The following is a 13741-nucleotide window of genomic DNA, read 5'->3' on the forward strand; positions in this document are numbered from 1 at the left end:
CCCAGCCCAGCTGAGTATCTCCCACCCACCAGATGTGGCTTCCAGCACCTTCCATATGTGGCCCCGGGAAGTCACCTCCTGTCTTGCTCTTGGCCCTGTCCTGGACTGCATGGATTATCTTATGCAGTTCTCACGGCTCCTCTTGACCCCGGGTTCACCTTGGCGATGGTGCAGGGGCACCCGGCACAGCCTCCTGTTCCCACTCTAGTGCAGCCTTCCATAACCACAGGAGGGACCCGGTCCTTCCTGGTAACAGAGGCCCCGGGGGAGACGCTCTGCCCAGCTGGGGGCTGATGTCGGTGCTCGGGGACACACACGCGTCCCTCCAGGGCCCCCTGCCCACCTCTCTGCACTCTGTCCACAGGTTTACCAGGCACCGCCCCAGACCTGGAAAAGAGGAAGCAGATTTTTGGGCAAAACTTTATACCTCCAAAGAAGCCAAAAACCTTCCTGCAGCTCGTGTGGGAAGCCCTGCAGGATGTGACGCTCATCATCCTGGAAATTGCGGCCATCATCTCCCTGGGACTGTCCTTCTACCACCCGCCTGGCGAGAGCAACGAAGGTAGGTTGGCGGGCCTCAGACCCCCTGATCCCCGCCCCGCATGGAGCATGCACTCCTGGCCACAGTGCCCACACCGCAGGGCACCCAGGGCCCACGGCCACCACTGCTTCCAGATGAGGAAACTGAGGCCTCACACACACCGAATGAGCAGCAGTCTAAAGCCCTCAGTATCCAGTCTTCCTTTGTGTGAAATGCAAGGATCAGACCAACAGTAACAGTGATCACCACGAGCACTTATTAGGCACTTACCGTGTGCCAAGCTCTGAGCTGAGCTGTCTTCCAGATACCCCGTGAGCAAGGGGCCATCATTGTGCCCATCAGAAAGACAAGGAAACCAAGGCACAGAGAAGTGGGTTAACTTACTCGAGGTTACCCAGAATCTGTTTGACGTTGCTAGAACAGAATGTCACAGGCAAGGTCATTTCTAAAGAAAAGAAATTGACTTCTCATGTTTCTGGAGGCTAGAAGTCCAGTACCGTCTGGTGGGGACCTTCTGCTGCATCTTCATGTGGCCGAAGGGGACCCAATAGTGAGGCAGAACAAGCTGCCAGCTTGGGCCTCTTCCCGTAAGCCACTAATGCCGTCACGGGATCCCCATCCTCATGACCTTCGTCACCTCCCAAAAGCCTCACCTCCAGGTCCCATCCACACACGAATGTGAGGATTAAATTCCCAAAGCAAGGACCTGGGAGACCTTCCAGACCACAGCACCCAGCTAAAAAGAGTCCTCGGGTTTTGCTGTGGAGTTTGTTAAGACACCAGGGCCAGGTCCCTCCTGAGACAGTCACATGCTGTTCATGAAGATGGGTGCTGCAGACCGGGTGACGGTGACCCCGACATCCATCCAGGCTGCTCTGCAAGGGCTCCCCGCACTCGCCGCTGGGGACAAAGCCTGAACCGTCTGCCCTGTGCACTCCTGACCCGCTGACTTGATGGTGCTTCAGCCCTGTTCACGGATCCCTCTGGGGTCCCTGTCCTGGGGGCACACCAACATCTGAGGGACTCTCCAACTGGGTTTCTTCCCAGAACCCCCCAAGTCACTGGCTCACCATGGAGGTGACTCCTTGCACCTCACCTCCTGCAGCAGGGATTGGCACACTGTGCTGCTCAGGCCAAGGCTGGGCGGCCCTGTCCTTGTATGATTCTTGATGATTCTCGTTACTCTTCCGCCTGCCTGCGGAGGCCTTCACTTGGCGGGGGCGGGGGCTGACCTAAAGTACCTCCTGTTGGGCCTTTTCCACCTCTGTCCAGAAAGAGTGGGATAGAAAGTTTTGAAATCTTTCTCTCATTTTTTCTCTCTATCAGTCTCTCTCCCCTTTCCACTCTTGTCTTGATACGTCTCTCTCTCTCTCTCTCTCTCTCTCTCTCTCTCTCTCTCTCTCTCTCTCATCCTGTCTCCAACACACCCTTTGGGTGTGGAGATAAAATGAAGTGATTAAAAGCATAACCTCTGGCCAGGTGTGGTGGTGCAGTAATCCCAGCTGCTCAGGAGGCTGAGGCAGGAGGATCACAAGTTAGAGGACAGCCTCAGCAACTTAGTGAGATCCTGTCTCAAAATAAAATTCAAAAAGGGCTACGGATGTAGCTCAGTGGTAGAGCACCCCTGGGTTCAATTCCCAGTACTGCCCCCTGCCATCCAAAAAAAAAAAAAAAAAACAGCCTCTGAAGTCACATGCCCCTGGGTTAAATCACTCCACTGCTTCCCAGCTTATGCAAGCCACATACCCTCTCTGATCCTCTGTTTCCTCAGATGGGTACTGTGCAGAGGTAAGAAAGGGTCTCGTGGTGGGTGCTGGACTGCCACTTCCAGGGCTGTGGCTGCCCTGGTCCTCCTTCTCAGATCTTCATCTCTGATCACTTCCTTTGTGCCCTGTGTGAAATGCCACTCGGTCCCTCTGCACCTCTGCCTTTCCGTGGTCCTGTCCCAGAAGTCGGCCCGTGGACGACACACACTTGGATAGGCGCCGACTTTGTTTCTCACAGGCAGAGTGAGACCTTGCTCCCAGGACCAAGGAAAAGCTGGTTCACCCTCTTAGGGAGGTGGGACAAACTGGAGCAAACCCACTCTTCCCAGAGCCAGGACGGATGGCTCCCACGGAGAACCTTGACCTCCACTCATCCTTCACTCCAAAGACAGCCACCGAGCACCGGCTGACTCCATGCCTGCTCCCCTGCATGGTGGCCAAGACTTCAAACCTCCCCTGATGGGCATTTCCTTAAATAGGAAAAAAACTCACACAATTAACATATTGATTCATTGTATGCAAGCTCACAATAGGAAAAGTCTAAAATGTAGGTAAGCACAAAGCAGAAAAATAAAACCACCTGTAACCCCGCCACCCAGAGAGAACCCTCTGTGACCTAGAGGCAGGCAGGTAGCTAGACACACTCCGTGGATACGTGGGATTATGTAAGATATATTGCTTTGCTGTTTGATCACTTTATAATGTGCTTTTTTTCAATCAGTTAGACCTTGCAAACACTTTCTTTTGTTATAATTATGATGACGCATCTTCTGACAAATGTGTTGTGTACATGGATCATCCTACAGTCACTACTTCCGGCAAGCAAAAAAAAAAAAAAAAATACTAGTAGTATGTAAGAAATAACCATAATGGGCCTGATTTTCTCCAATTAAAGATGTAATCTCTGAGGTCCCTTGAACATGTGCTGCTCTGCCCCCTCCCAAACCTAAGTTGCTCAAGAAATTGGATAACCAGATGTATTAGAACAACTACCTCAATCCTATACAAAATAATAAGCTAATTTTTCCCCACATTAACTTTTTCCATAATGGATATAAAGACATAAGAGGGACACATCTCACAGAAAGCGAACAGGAAAAGGATGGAAGCAAATAAGCCAGCTATAGTTGCTACCACGGTTGAGATCTATGTTTGACATGAGCTTCCCAGCAGTAAGGGAAGAAAAGGAATTCAGATGATTTGCATAGCTCAAGTTGTCCACAAGGAGGAAGATGACATTTTTCCTGACAATGAATTCTGGGATGCACTTTCCCATAGGACATTATCAGAGACGCATGATGGGCAGCCTTCTCTGCAGAGATGTCAAAGCAAACATAGAAGAAGATTAAATATAGCTACTTGAATAAGCCTCGAACAAAACCTAAGGATACAACACAAACACATAGTGATGATCAGACTTGTGGCATTTTTATAGCTGCCACTACTTGGGAGCTGTGGTGGTGGAAGTCCATTTCTCACCCTCAGTCCTCACAGCAGCCCTGTGGGTAGGTCCTATTATTACCCAGCAAACCGAGGCCCTGGGATGCTAAGACTGGCTAAACCACACAGCGAGGAAGCAACAGTACCGTGACTCAGACGGAGGCATTCTGGCTCCTCGCTCTTGTCCCTTGGCTGTGTTTCCTCAGAGAGGGACAGGACTGAGTCACTGCCACCCAGACAGATGGCCTTGTGTGACCCAGTGGTGTGCAGGCCTAGAGCTCAAGAGAGCAGGTGTTGGCAGGGAGGGGGGAGCATGGATGGGGCATCTAGCATGCTCTAGGACAGCTGCCCCTCAGCTCCAGGGCTGGCCGCCATGGCATGCAACTCAGGGGTGCAGACATGAGGCCCCTGGAGGGGAGGGACTTGCCTGAGGCCCTGAGGTGTAGGCAGCAAGGCGAGATTTCACACCTCTTCCCTTTCTGCCTCTGGCTGGGGCCCTGATGCAGGCCACACTCTGGGTCCAAGGCAGCTGCAGGAGCCACAGCCCCACAAGGTGGTCCTTCTTCTGAGAGCCCAGGCTCTGGCCTTGGTTTCTCTCAATGCCAGCTGCCAACTGCCAGGAGGCACCAGAGTCGGGTGGGAGCCTGGGCTCAGGGCCCAGTCCTGCATGTCCAATGCAGGACCACAGGCCAGCATACCGATGCGCGGCCTCAGTGTTTACAGCTGTAAAATGGGGTAGAAGCTACTATATGGGACCCTTGTGAGGACTGGAGGGAATGCAGGACCCCGGAGCACATCCCAGAGAGCCCGAGCAGAGCCAGCACTCGGGACCCGGACTTGCCGCCCCCGTGGGTAGATGGAGCCGCATCCTCTGCAGCACCCAACTCTGAGGTCCTCTGCTGCACAGCAGAGAGGAGCAGTGGGAGCAGGTTAGACCACAATTTCCACATCCCCATGCCTGGCGCTGGTGCCTGCCGCACTGTGGTATGGCTCCTGGGGACGCCCACTGGAGCCAGAGAGGGGCCCCTGCTTCTCCTGCAGACCTGAATGGAGCCCTGCAGGCAGAGGGAGGGAGGGAGGGAGGGAGAAGGCAGTGGGCAGTTTCTTTATACCATGCCCCCGGGAAAGCTGGACAGCACCCACCAGCTTCTCCCGAGTCCCCAGTGTGCACCTGGCGCAGTCACCCACCACCATCTTCCATGCTGAGCGCTGACGCACGCAGCCCCCAGCTCTTACGGTAACCAGGCACATGGTATCCCCAGCTGCCACCTCTAGGTGAGGGGACTAAAGCTCTGGGAGGAGAGGATACTTGCCTGGAATGGTTCCCAGAGATGGGGACAGTGGCCCCAAGCCAGGCCTCGGGCTTCCCTGGGTGGGGACGGTCTCAAAGGGCCAGAGAGGAAAGGCACACACTTCTGGGATCATTTCCAAGAAAAGGTTTTGGGCGGGCAGAGGGATGCGACACCCGGGCAGCCCTGGGGTCTGGCTGTTCCCCACCAACCACACGCCCGCCGGAGGAAGGAGGCCTGCTCTCAGCAGATGGGAAACGTGGAGCAATGTCCAGGCACAGAGAGTCCCCAGCAAGTGACCCTCCCTGTGCCGCCTCACTTTCCATGTCTGTAGAATGGGGCAGGTGACCCCTGCCCAGCACAAATGTGCAGAATGCGATTAGTGTGTGCAGGGAGTAGAGCATCGCATCTAGCCCATAGTCAGGGGTCAGTCAAGATTTGTTCACTGACCTGTGCCCTTGTCCAGTAGTGACATCATTACTCTGTTGACATTGCCTAGTTTGACAATGTTCAACTCCAGGGCACTCAGGGCTCTTATCCTTTCTCCCCAAAACCATGGAAGATGAACTAGGTCAGCTGGATGGGAGTGAGCTGTCTGGAAGGATCCCCAATTTAGGATTTGAAGACCTAGGATTGAGAGCTGGCTCTATGGCTTCTGCTATGTGAAGCAATCACAGCCACCAGCAAGAAAGCAATCAGAAGGGCTGTGGACACTGTGGACACTCCACAGCCTGTGATTCCCTCACCCACATCACTTTGTACCTGAAGGCACAGTCTCCAAATCCTGTCCCCAGCCCAGTCCAAGGGCCCAGGGGAGACTCCACAGGACCTGCCCACCCGCCTCGTCCCTCCTTTCTCTTCTCCCACTATTTGCACCAGAGCACAGGGGTCGCTTCCAGGGTCCTGCAGCTCCTGGGTGGCTGAAGGCCCACCTCAGGGATCTACTTTCTGGCTGTCCCGAGGCACCATGGGACCATCAGACAGTTCTCAAAAGGAGATGAAGCTAATCCATCTTTGCTGGCAGAGCGAGTGCCCTTCAAGGCGCAGAGGCGCCTCAATATAGAATCAGCAAGGGCAGCAGACAGGGCTGAGAGCTGAGGGAACAGGGTGCAGACCCCACCACCATGCCCTGGGCTTCTGTGAGCCAGTTCAGGAAGAGGGGATCATGGAAACGGGAGGACCAACATTCATGAGTCCACCATATGGTCGGCCCTGGATTCCCAAGCCCCTGGGGCCATCCCACTTTACAGCTTTCCAAACCGGGGCTCAGAGAGGCCAAGTCACACGGAACAGCTTGGGACTGAAGCCAGGTCTTTCCCATTCCAGAGCCCACAAGCTCTCTACCGCCTCGTCAGGGAGCGTCCGAATCCTCCAGTAACTGCTCTCACAGGGGCCCATGGAGGAAGCACAGGACAGGGGAAATGGCCTCTCCATGACAGAGCACGTAAAGGCGGCAGGCGCCAGACGTCCTGTGAAACAAAGCAGCAGGCTTCTGTCTATAATGTCGACTCCCCCGTCCACCCTTCAGCTCCAAAATCATGAATTTCAGCCTAGTCGCCCCTCAGGACCCATGGGAGATTGGTTCCAGGACCCATGTGGCCACCAAACCCGAGGATGCGAAGTCTCTTCTATACAGTGTCCTGGTACTGGCCCAAAACCTACACACATTATCCCATATTCTTTAAATTGTCTCTCAATGACTTATGGTACCTAATGAAATGTAAGTGCTAGGTGAATAGTTGTTATACTGTATTGTTTAGGGAATAATAACGAAAAGAACTATGCATGCTAGTACAGGCCAAATTATTTTTCTTTATTATTTTTCCTTCGGGTTGGTTGGAACTCACCAATATAGAAGGCCAAGTGTGCTGAGCTTCATCTAGCAAGGAGCATCTGTGTTTCTCATGTTTTGTTTGTTTGATGGTACTGGGGATGGAACACAGGGGTACTTAACCACTGAGCCACATCCCCAACCCTTCTTTTTAAGAATATTTATTTTTTATAGTTGTAGTTGGACACAATAACTTTATTTTATTTATTTTTATGTGGTGCTGAGGATCTAACCCAGGGCCTTGCATGTGCTAGGCGAGCGCTCTACCGCTGAGTCTCAACCCCAGCGCCCCTGCCCCCAGCCCTTTTTATTTTTTTACTTTGAGGCAGAGTCTTGCCAAGTTGCTGAGGCTGGCTTTGAACTTGCGATCCTCCTGTCTTAGCCTCCCAAGTCTCTGGGGCTACCGGCATGCACCACCACATCTGGCTGTTTCTTAGTTTTTTAGGTCTCTACGAATGTCATTCAAGGTGATCCAGGGCCACCTTCCCCATTTCCTTTCCTGCCTCCATCAAACCCAAATCCAGCTGGACCCCCCTCTGTACCAGGTGACTCGAGACTCTACCCACACAGGCCATGGGACCTGTGTTCAGCACGCATGCCCATCTGCTGGAAAACAAGCAGCAGCAGCTTCATGTGAGCACCCACTGTATGCTCCCTGCAGTGAGTGTGTCGTATGAAGGCCTGCCCTAGTCCTCTCCATCACCTTTTGAGGGGAACACCCATCATCACCCTCATTTTGCATATGAGAAGAATATAGGATTCTTTTTTTTTATAATACTTCTATTTTATTTGTTTATTTTTATGTGGTGCTGAGGATCGAACCCAAGGCCTCGCATGTGCTAGACGCTCCACTGTTGAACCACAATCCCAGCCCCAAGAATATCGGATTCTATGCTGCAGCTAAGTGGTGCAGCTAGGATTCAAACTCGCGGCTGGCCCAGCGTCAGTTCTCATTAGCACAACGGTGATGACCTTACCCCCAAGGGCTAGTCTGGTTGAGCAGTTTAAAGTTATTGGAAATGCCTGAAACTCCCAAGGGGGAGAAGAAGTAGCTTTGAGAACCCCACATGGTGACATAATTGACTGGCCTGCAGGAAGCAGCTGGTGCAGCCTGAGACCTGGAATTTTCCAGTGGCAATTTTCCTCGGCCACAGTGAGGCTTTACCTTCACGAGCTCGGGGCTGCCAGCCTAACCCCGACTCGCCCATGAGCAGAGTGCCACAAACACTCCCATGTGGCCTTCTTATCATATTGCTTCTAACCCCTGGTTTTCCAGAAACTTATGTTAGGGTCTCTTGAAACTACTGTTACCTGTTCCTTGGGACCAAACTGGGCTTCTAGACTCGTCAGCCACGAGTCTTTGTAACCTTCCCTTGGAAGGCCCGTATGTGGCAGACAGAGGCAGTGGGCAGGCCTGGTCTGATGTCAGATTCCAGGTCCTGGTTGCAAATCCCAGATCTGCTGCATGAACCCAGGTGAGTCGCTGTCCTCTGAACCACCGTTCTTCTCTCCGTCAGCTTGAGGGTAAAAGTAAATGTCTGGCACACCGTAGGCCTTGCAGATTTCCCCACCGCCTGTCTAGGTCCCATGGAAGGGAGCCCCTCTGAGCTCCTCAGGGGTGGATGGTCAGACACTGCTCAGGGGCCCTTCCATGGAGACGGCTGCTCTCCAACTCCCAGTGGATAAAAAGTCCTGATCTCAGCTGGCCGTGCTACCTCACCTCTCTGGGCCTCATGTTCTTCATCTGCACAAGGGGGGACACCTCTCGCTCTCGGGATCCTTTTGGGGTACAGGCCAGCAGAGGATAGGAAGACTTCACCTCAGCACAGCAGGGATTGAGCACCCAAGTCTGAGGCCCTGGGTTTGATGCACCCTGTGTTTTCTTTCTCTCTTCATCACACGGGCCCTAGCAGTCCTCGAGCAGTCCAAAGGCCCAGCTTGGAGGTTCAGGGGTGCTAGGGGGGATTCAGGGTCACTGCAGGTCAAACAGGCAGCCTGCAGCCTGAGTCGGAGTCCTCACTGTGCAGTGGGGCCTGTCCTCAGCTGTCATCCAACAGGGGCTGGGTGAGAAGCCCCGTGTGCTGAGCCCAGGCCAGGAGAAGTGGTCTCAGTGGTCCCTGTTTTGCAGATGAGGCCCCTGAAGCCAAGGGAGGACAGACTCACCCAGGGTCACCCAGGGTCACTCAGAGCACTGGAGGGCAGGCCCAGGACTGTGGTTCTAATCCCCTCACCGGACCACCACCCTGCTGTCCCCACTGCCTGTGGGTCTGTCTCACCATTGCTGAATGAACAAAAAGGGGATATGAACAAAACTACCCTTTTTTGGCAAATACTGGTTGCCTTCCTTCTCTCCCAACCTCACTTTTTCACTTTTCTCATGAATTAGGCCCCATTTTGGATGTGAGTGGAGGAGGGGGACCCGTCTGTGCCAGGCCGTGCAAGATTTCAACCTTCGTTAAATTTCAACCTTCACAGTAGGCTGCTGAGATAAAGAATATGCTTCCCATTTTACAGAGGAGAAAGCTGAGGTTTGGAGAGGGGAAGTCACATGTCCAGGATCTCACAGCTTGAACGGAGGCAGGAAACTGAAGTGGCTAAGATAATGGGCCCTGAGCCACACTGCCTGAGGTCACTTCTGAGCACCCTACCTGCCCTTCCTAGCTTGGGCGAGAACCCTCGGCTTCCACTTCAGTGAAATGGGCAGAGTCTTTTATGATTTGAGCCACAGGAGGCTCTTGGCCCCCAGCTTGGCACCCGCTGAACAAATGGATTATTGTCACCTGGTTATTAATATTTGTTACTTGAGCTGGACTTTAAACCCAGGCCAGGAGGCCCTTTCTACCTTGCTGACCCCTTCTGCTCTCTCTGCAGGATGTGCCACGGCCCAGGGCGGGGCCGAGGATGAAGGAGAGGCAGAAGCAGGTTGGATCGAGGGGGCCGCCATCCTCCTCTCCGTCATCTGCGTGGTCCTGGTCACAGCCTTCAATGACTGGAGCAAAGAGAAACAGTTCCGGGGCCTGCAGAGTCGCATTGAGCAGGAGCAGAAGTTCACGGTGGTCCGGGCTGGCCAGGTGGTCCAGATCCCTGTGGCTGAGATCGTGGTTGGGGACATCGCCCAGATCAAATACGGTGAGCCACGTTCGAAAGCCCAGCGTCTGGACAGAGGTGGGACAGGCCAGGCAGAGGCAGAGAGAGGCTGAACCAGGGAAGGGTCCCTGAACACATCCCAAGCCAGGCTGTGCTCCAGGGTCCTTGAAATCCTAGAAGAGATGGGACCCCAGAATCCATTTAGATCAGAAACGGCAAGTACTTAGCACATGTATCCCTTCTGTCCAAACTCCCACCCGTAGCAGATATTACCAAGTGATCACAGCCCAGAGACTGGGGACAGCTCTGAAGCCTTCTCAACACAACATTCCAAGGACCATTTCTACTCCCAATGGGTTTGTGAGATGAGATCTATTTCCCATCCCTGATTTGGCTATGGTGGAAGGTCGCTGGCTAGCAGAGGTGATAGAGGAAGCAGGAGTAGATGAGCAAATATTCTGGTCCTATAATACTACCAGCGGGAAAGTGGGCAGGAGCCATCAAAGAGAGTCTGACTAGATATGTTCTGGGTAAGTAGAGGCAGACCATGGGGCAGGGACAGGAACGTCCCTCCTCCCTCAGCTGAGAGGGCTTGATTCCCCCCCGGATGAGGTGCCTTGGTTGGGGATCCCCTCAGCCTACCCAAGTCAGACTGGTCTCAGCCAAAAAAATCTCCCCCAAGCCTGGCTGAGACTGGAAAAGAGTGAATCATGGAGAAAACCACCTGGGCTCGCACTCCAGGCCAGGCCAAGAGAAGCACTTTGTGAAGTACCTGCCCATTTGTGTTTGCAGTATCACTGGGCCCAACCTCTGCTCCCCAGACCTTGCACCATTCACCTGGCCCCAGTCCTGAGCTAGACCTCGGCCTGTGGTGGGCGCCATCTTGGTTCAGGCACCCTGGGGGCTCTAGGCATCCGGTCCTCAGCAGAGAACCTTCCCACACCATGGACTGTCCCAGTCTCTCTGACCACCTGAGACGGCCGGCCAACTCCCCTGCCCTTCCTCCACCAGGTGACCTCCTCCCTGCAGACGGCCTCTTCATCCAGGGCAATGACCTCAAGATCGACGAAAGCTCCCTGACAGGGGAGTCTGACCAGGTGCGCAAGTCCGTGGACAAAGACCCCATGCTGCTGTCAGGTGAGCTGCGGCCCCACAGTGGGCTGGTTCCCACCCCCACAAGGAGGGCGATGCCCGAGTGTCCCCTTCATGAGGCCAAAGGAGCTCAAGGGACCTTGGTCCTGGCCTCTGGGCTCTCTGAAGCTCAGGCCTCAATGAGAAGGCCGTCCCTTCACCCCAGGAAACTAAACAGTGAGCCTCCTGGGCACCTGGCAATGCTCTGAACCCTGGGGCTGGCTCAGTGCAGAAAGTCAACCTTGTCACAGTCACTTCAAAGTGACCCCTCGTCCCGTGGAACGTACCTTCTAGTGACTTGGATTACTCAAAAGCCAAACACCAACGCTTTCTCATCAGGCATGAGAAAGAATCCATCTGGTGACAATCTTTGCGGACCCTTAGTGTGCTCCTGGCCCCCCACGGTGGGTGCTGGGGCTACCGCAGTGGCTGAGGCAGGCAAGGCCAGTCCTGCGGAGCCTGTGGCGAATTGAGAGAGGGAGGCCAGGTGGACATGCCCGGAGTGACAGGTGTATGAAGAAAGCCAGCAGGACATGAGGATGGGGTGTGGAGAGGTCAGGGACAGCCTCTTGTAGAGGCCAACATGTGAGCTGAGCCGGGTGAGGAAGAGCCAGCCTGTCACTCCCCCAAGAGACAGGGCTGCCAGGCAGAGGGAACAGCAAGATGAAGGCCCAGAGGCAGGACCACACCGGAGGATGGTGAGCAAAACGGAGAAGTGGAGGGGCCAGAGGCCAGGCCTCAGCATCAAAAACTTGGGAATTATTCTGACTGTGATGGGGATGGCGGGATCATTTTAAGAAGGGGCTGATCACAGTTTCATTTTTTTAAGGTTACTGTGGCTTCTAGGGGACAAGAAAAGGGGTGGGGAGACTCTGCACAGATGAGGCGCTGGCCAGGTAACACACGCTCCCTGCAGAGAAACCAAACGGCCTTGTGGTCCAGCACAGGTTCGGGCTGAGCACAGGGATGCCCACAAACAGATTCAGACCCAGCCTCTGCCCTGGGGAGCCCCCGCCCGGATGGACTTGGGGGAACAGACCTACAACTAGCTGTTCCACAGTAGACATGAAAGCCAGGAGAGGAGCCAAGCATCCAGAGGAGGTGGTGTTGAGCTGGGTTCTGAAGGCTGAGTAGGAGCTCACCGAGCCCCATTGTGGAGAAAGGGCCCTCCCAGCCGAGATGAGCATGTGCAAAGCCGAGAAGATGCACAGGTCTGTAGGGTAGGTAGGGTCGTAGAAAGGAGTGAGACTGAGGATGAGGAATTGATTTATCCAGAATTTATCCATCCAACATCTAGTAAGCACCTACCATGTGCAAGGGACAAATAAGGTCCCTTCCATCCTGGAGCTGAGAGTCTAGTGACAAAGACAGCCAATAAAGGAACAAGTAGGTGACTTTATTTTAGATAATGATTTATTAGATGAAGACATACCCTTGTAGTGAGAAAGAGGCCCTGAGGAAGGGGGTCGGAACCTCAGCGGCTCAGGGAAGGCCTCTCTGAGGGGCTTTGTAAAAGTGGAACCCTGAAAATGTCATCCATGACAGAGGAACAGCAGTGCAAAGGCCCTGGGGTCTGAATGAGCAACCACGGAAGGTCCTAAGTACCCTCTTGGAACACAGGGTCACATGAGAGCTCAAGAGATGGTCACAGCCCCTCGGCCCTGGCACTGACCTCTGGGATGAGGTGGTTGGCAAGGCGAGCATCCTTGGGGGAAGCATCTGGGTGAGTCATCTGTTCCGCGAGAGCCGCAGGGAGGCATGGGCCTGTGTGGATGGGCAATGAAGGTTCCGGAGAGTTTGGAGAAGGAGTGGGAAGGGAGGATGCTGGCAGAGGCCCGGGGAGAGAAAATGTCCAGAATCGCTGGCTTGACAGCATCACAAACCAGCCAAAGAGGTCGGCACAGGTGCAGAGAGACCCTGGAAAAGACAGATGCACAGAGGTGGACAGGGAGCCAGGCAGCCAGCCCAGGTGAATCACAGGCCACGGAGCCTCTGAGCAGAGACCAGAGGGCCCAAAGGCAGCAGAAAGACCAAATCCTCAAGAGTGTTGAAGGCAGAGGAGAAAACCAGGGCAGGAGACAAAAGAGGAGCTGTGGGGAGCTGTGGGGGATCCCAGTGGCTTGGGGAGCATCTCTCCATCTCTGCGTCCCTTCTACCTGCCAAGGAGAAGCCTCGTAACTGGGGAGGGGCTGTGGATGTCTCTGGGGAGCCAGAAGCCCCCGGAGGCCCAGGGATCCCACAAGAGAGCTGAGGCCTAGGGGCCCTTAGACCCTGGAGGCTCCTCCCCTCTGGGTGGGGCAGGATTGGGGACTGGGGACAAATACAGAGCCCTCCAGGTCTCCGTAGGGATCTGGCTGAGTCCTGTGAATCTCAGGCTGGTGTCGGCTCAGGAGCAGGTGGCTTGTGAGCACGGAGACGACAGAGGGGTGACCCAGGAAGCCACTTTGAGTCCCTGAGCCCATGTTGAACCCAGGCTTTGGTCTTGATCTGTCCAGTTAGCTGGAAGACCACGCAGGAGGAGGAGGCTCTAGCCTCTGCCTGTCAGGAGGTACCCGCCAGGGCGCCGGGATGTCCTCCTGGGGAGGTCAGGAGGGGTGCTGACCAGCCCGGGGGGCTCCACAGTTTACACTGCCCCCGGAAGGCTGGGGACCTGGCA

At 54.5% G+C, this 13741-nt stretch overlaps 1 protein-coding gene across 11 annotated transcripts in view; it reads left to right on the forward strand.

Moving 5' to 3' along the window:
• Window positions 1-13741, forward strand: part of Atp2b2 (ATPase plasma membrane Ca2+ transporting 2) — a 351907-nt gene that overhangs the window by 268960 nt on the left and 69206 nt on the right. For all 11 annotated transcript variants that reach the window (XM_058572956.1, XM_046425452.2, XM_058572950.1 and 8 more), the window contains 3 exons: window positions 365-562; window positions 9739-9996; window positions 10966-11091. In XM_058572956.1, the coding sequence (XP_058428939.1) occupies window positions 365-562; window positions 9739-9996; window positions 10966-11091 (582 nt within the window). The remainder of the gene's footprint in view (window positions 1-364; window positions 563-9738; window positions 9997-10965; window positions 11092-13741) is intronic.

Source organism: Marmota monax, unplaced genomic scaffold, assembly GCF_021218885.2.
Source record: "Marmota monax isolate L192 unplaced genomic scaffold, Marmota_monax_Labrador192_F-V1.1 WCK01_AAM20220418_F8-fsc00028, whole genome shotgun sequence".
NCBI lineage: Eukaryota > Metazoa > Chordata > Mammalia > Rodentia > Sciuridae > Marmota > Marmota monax.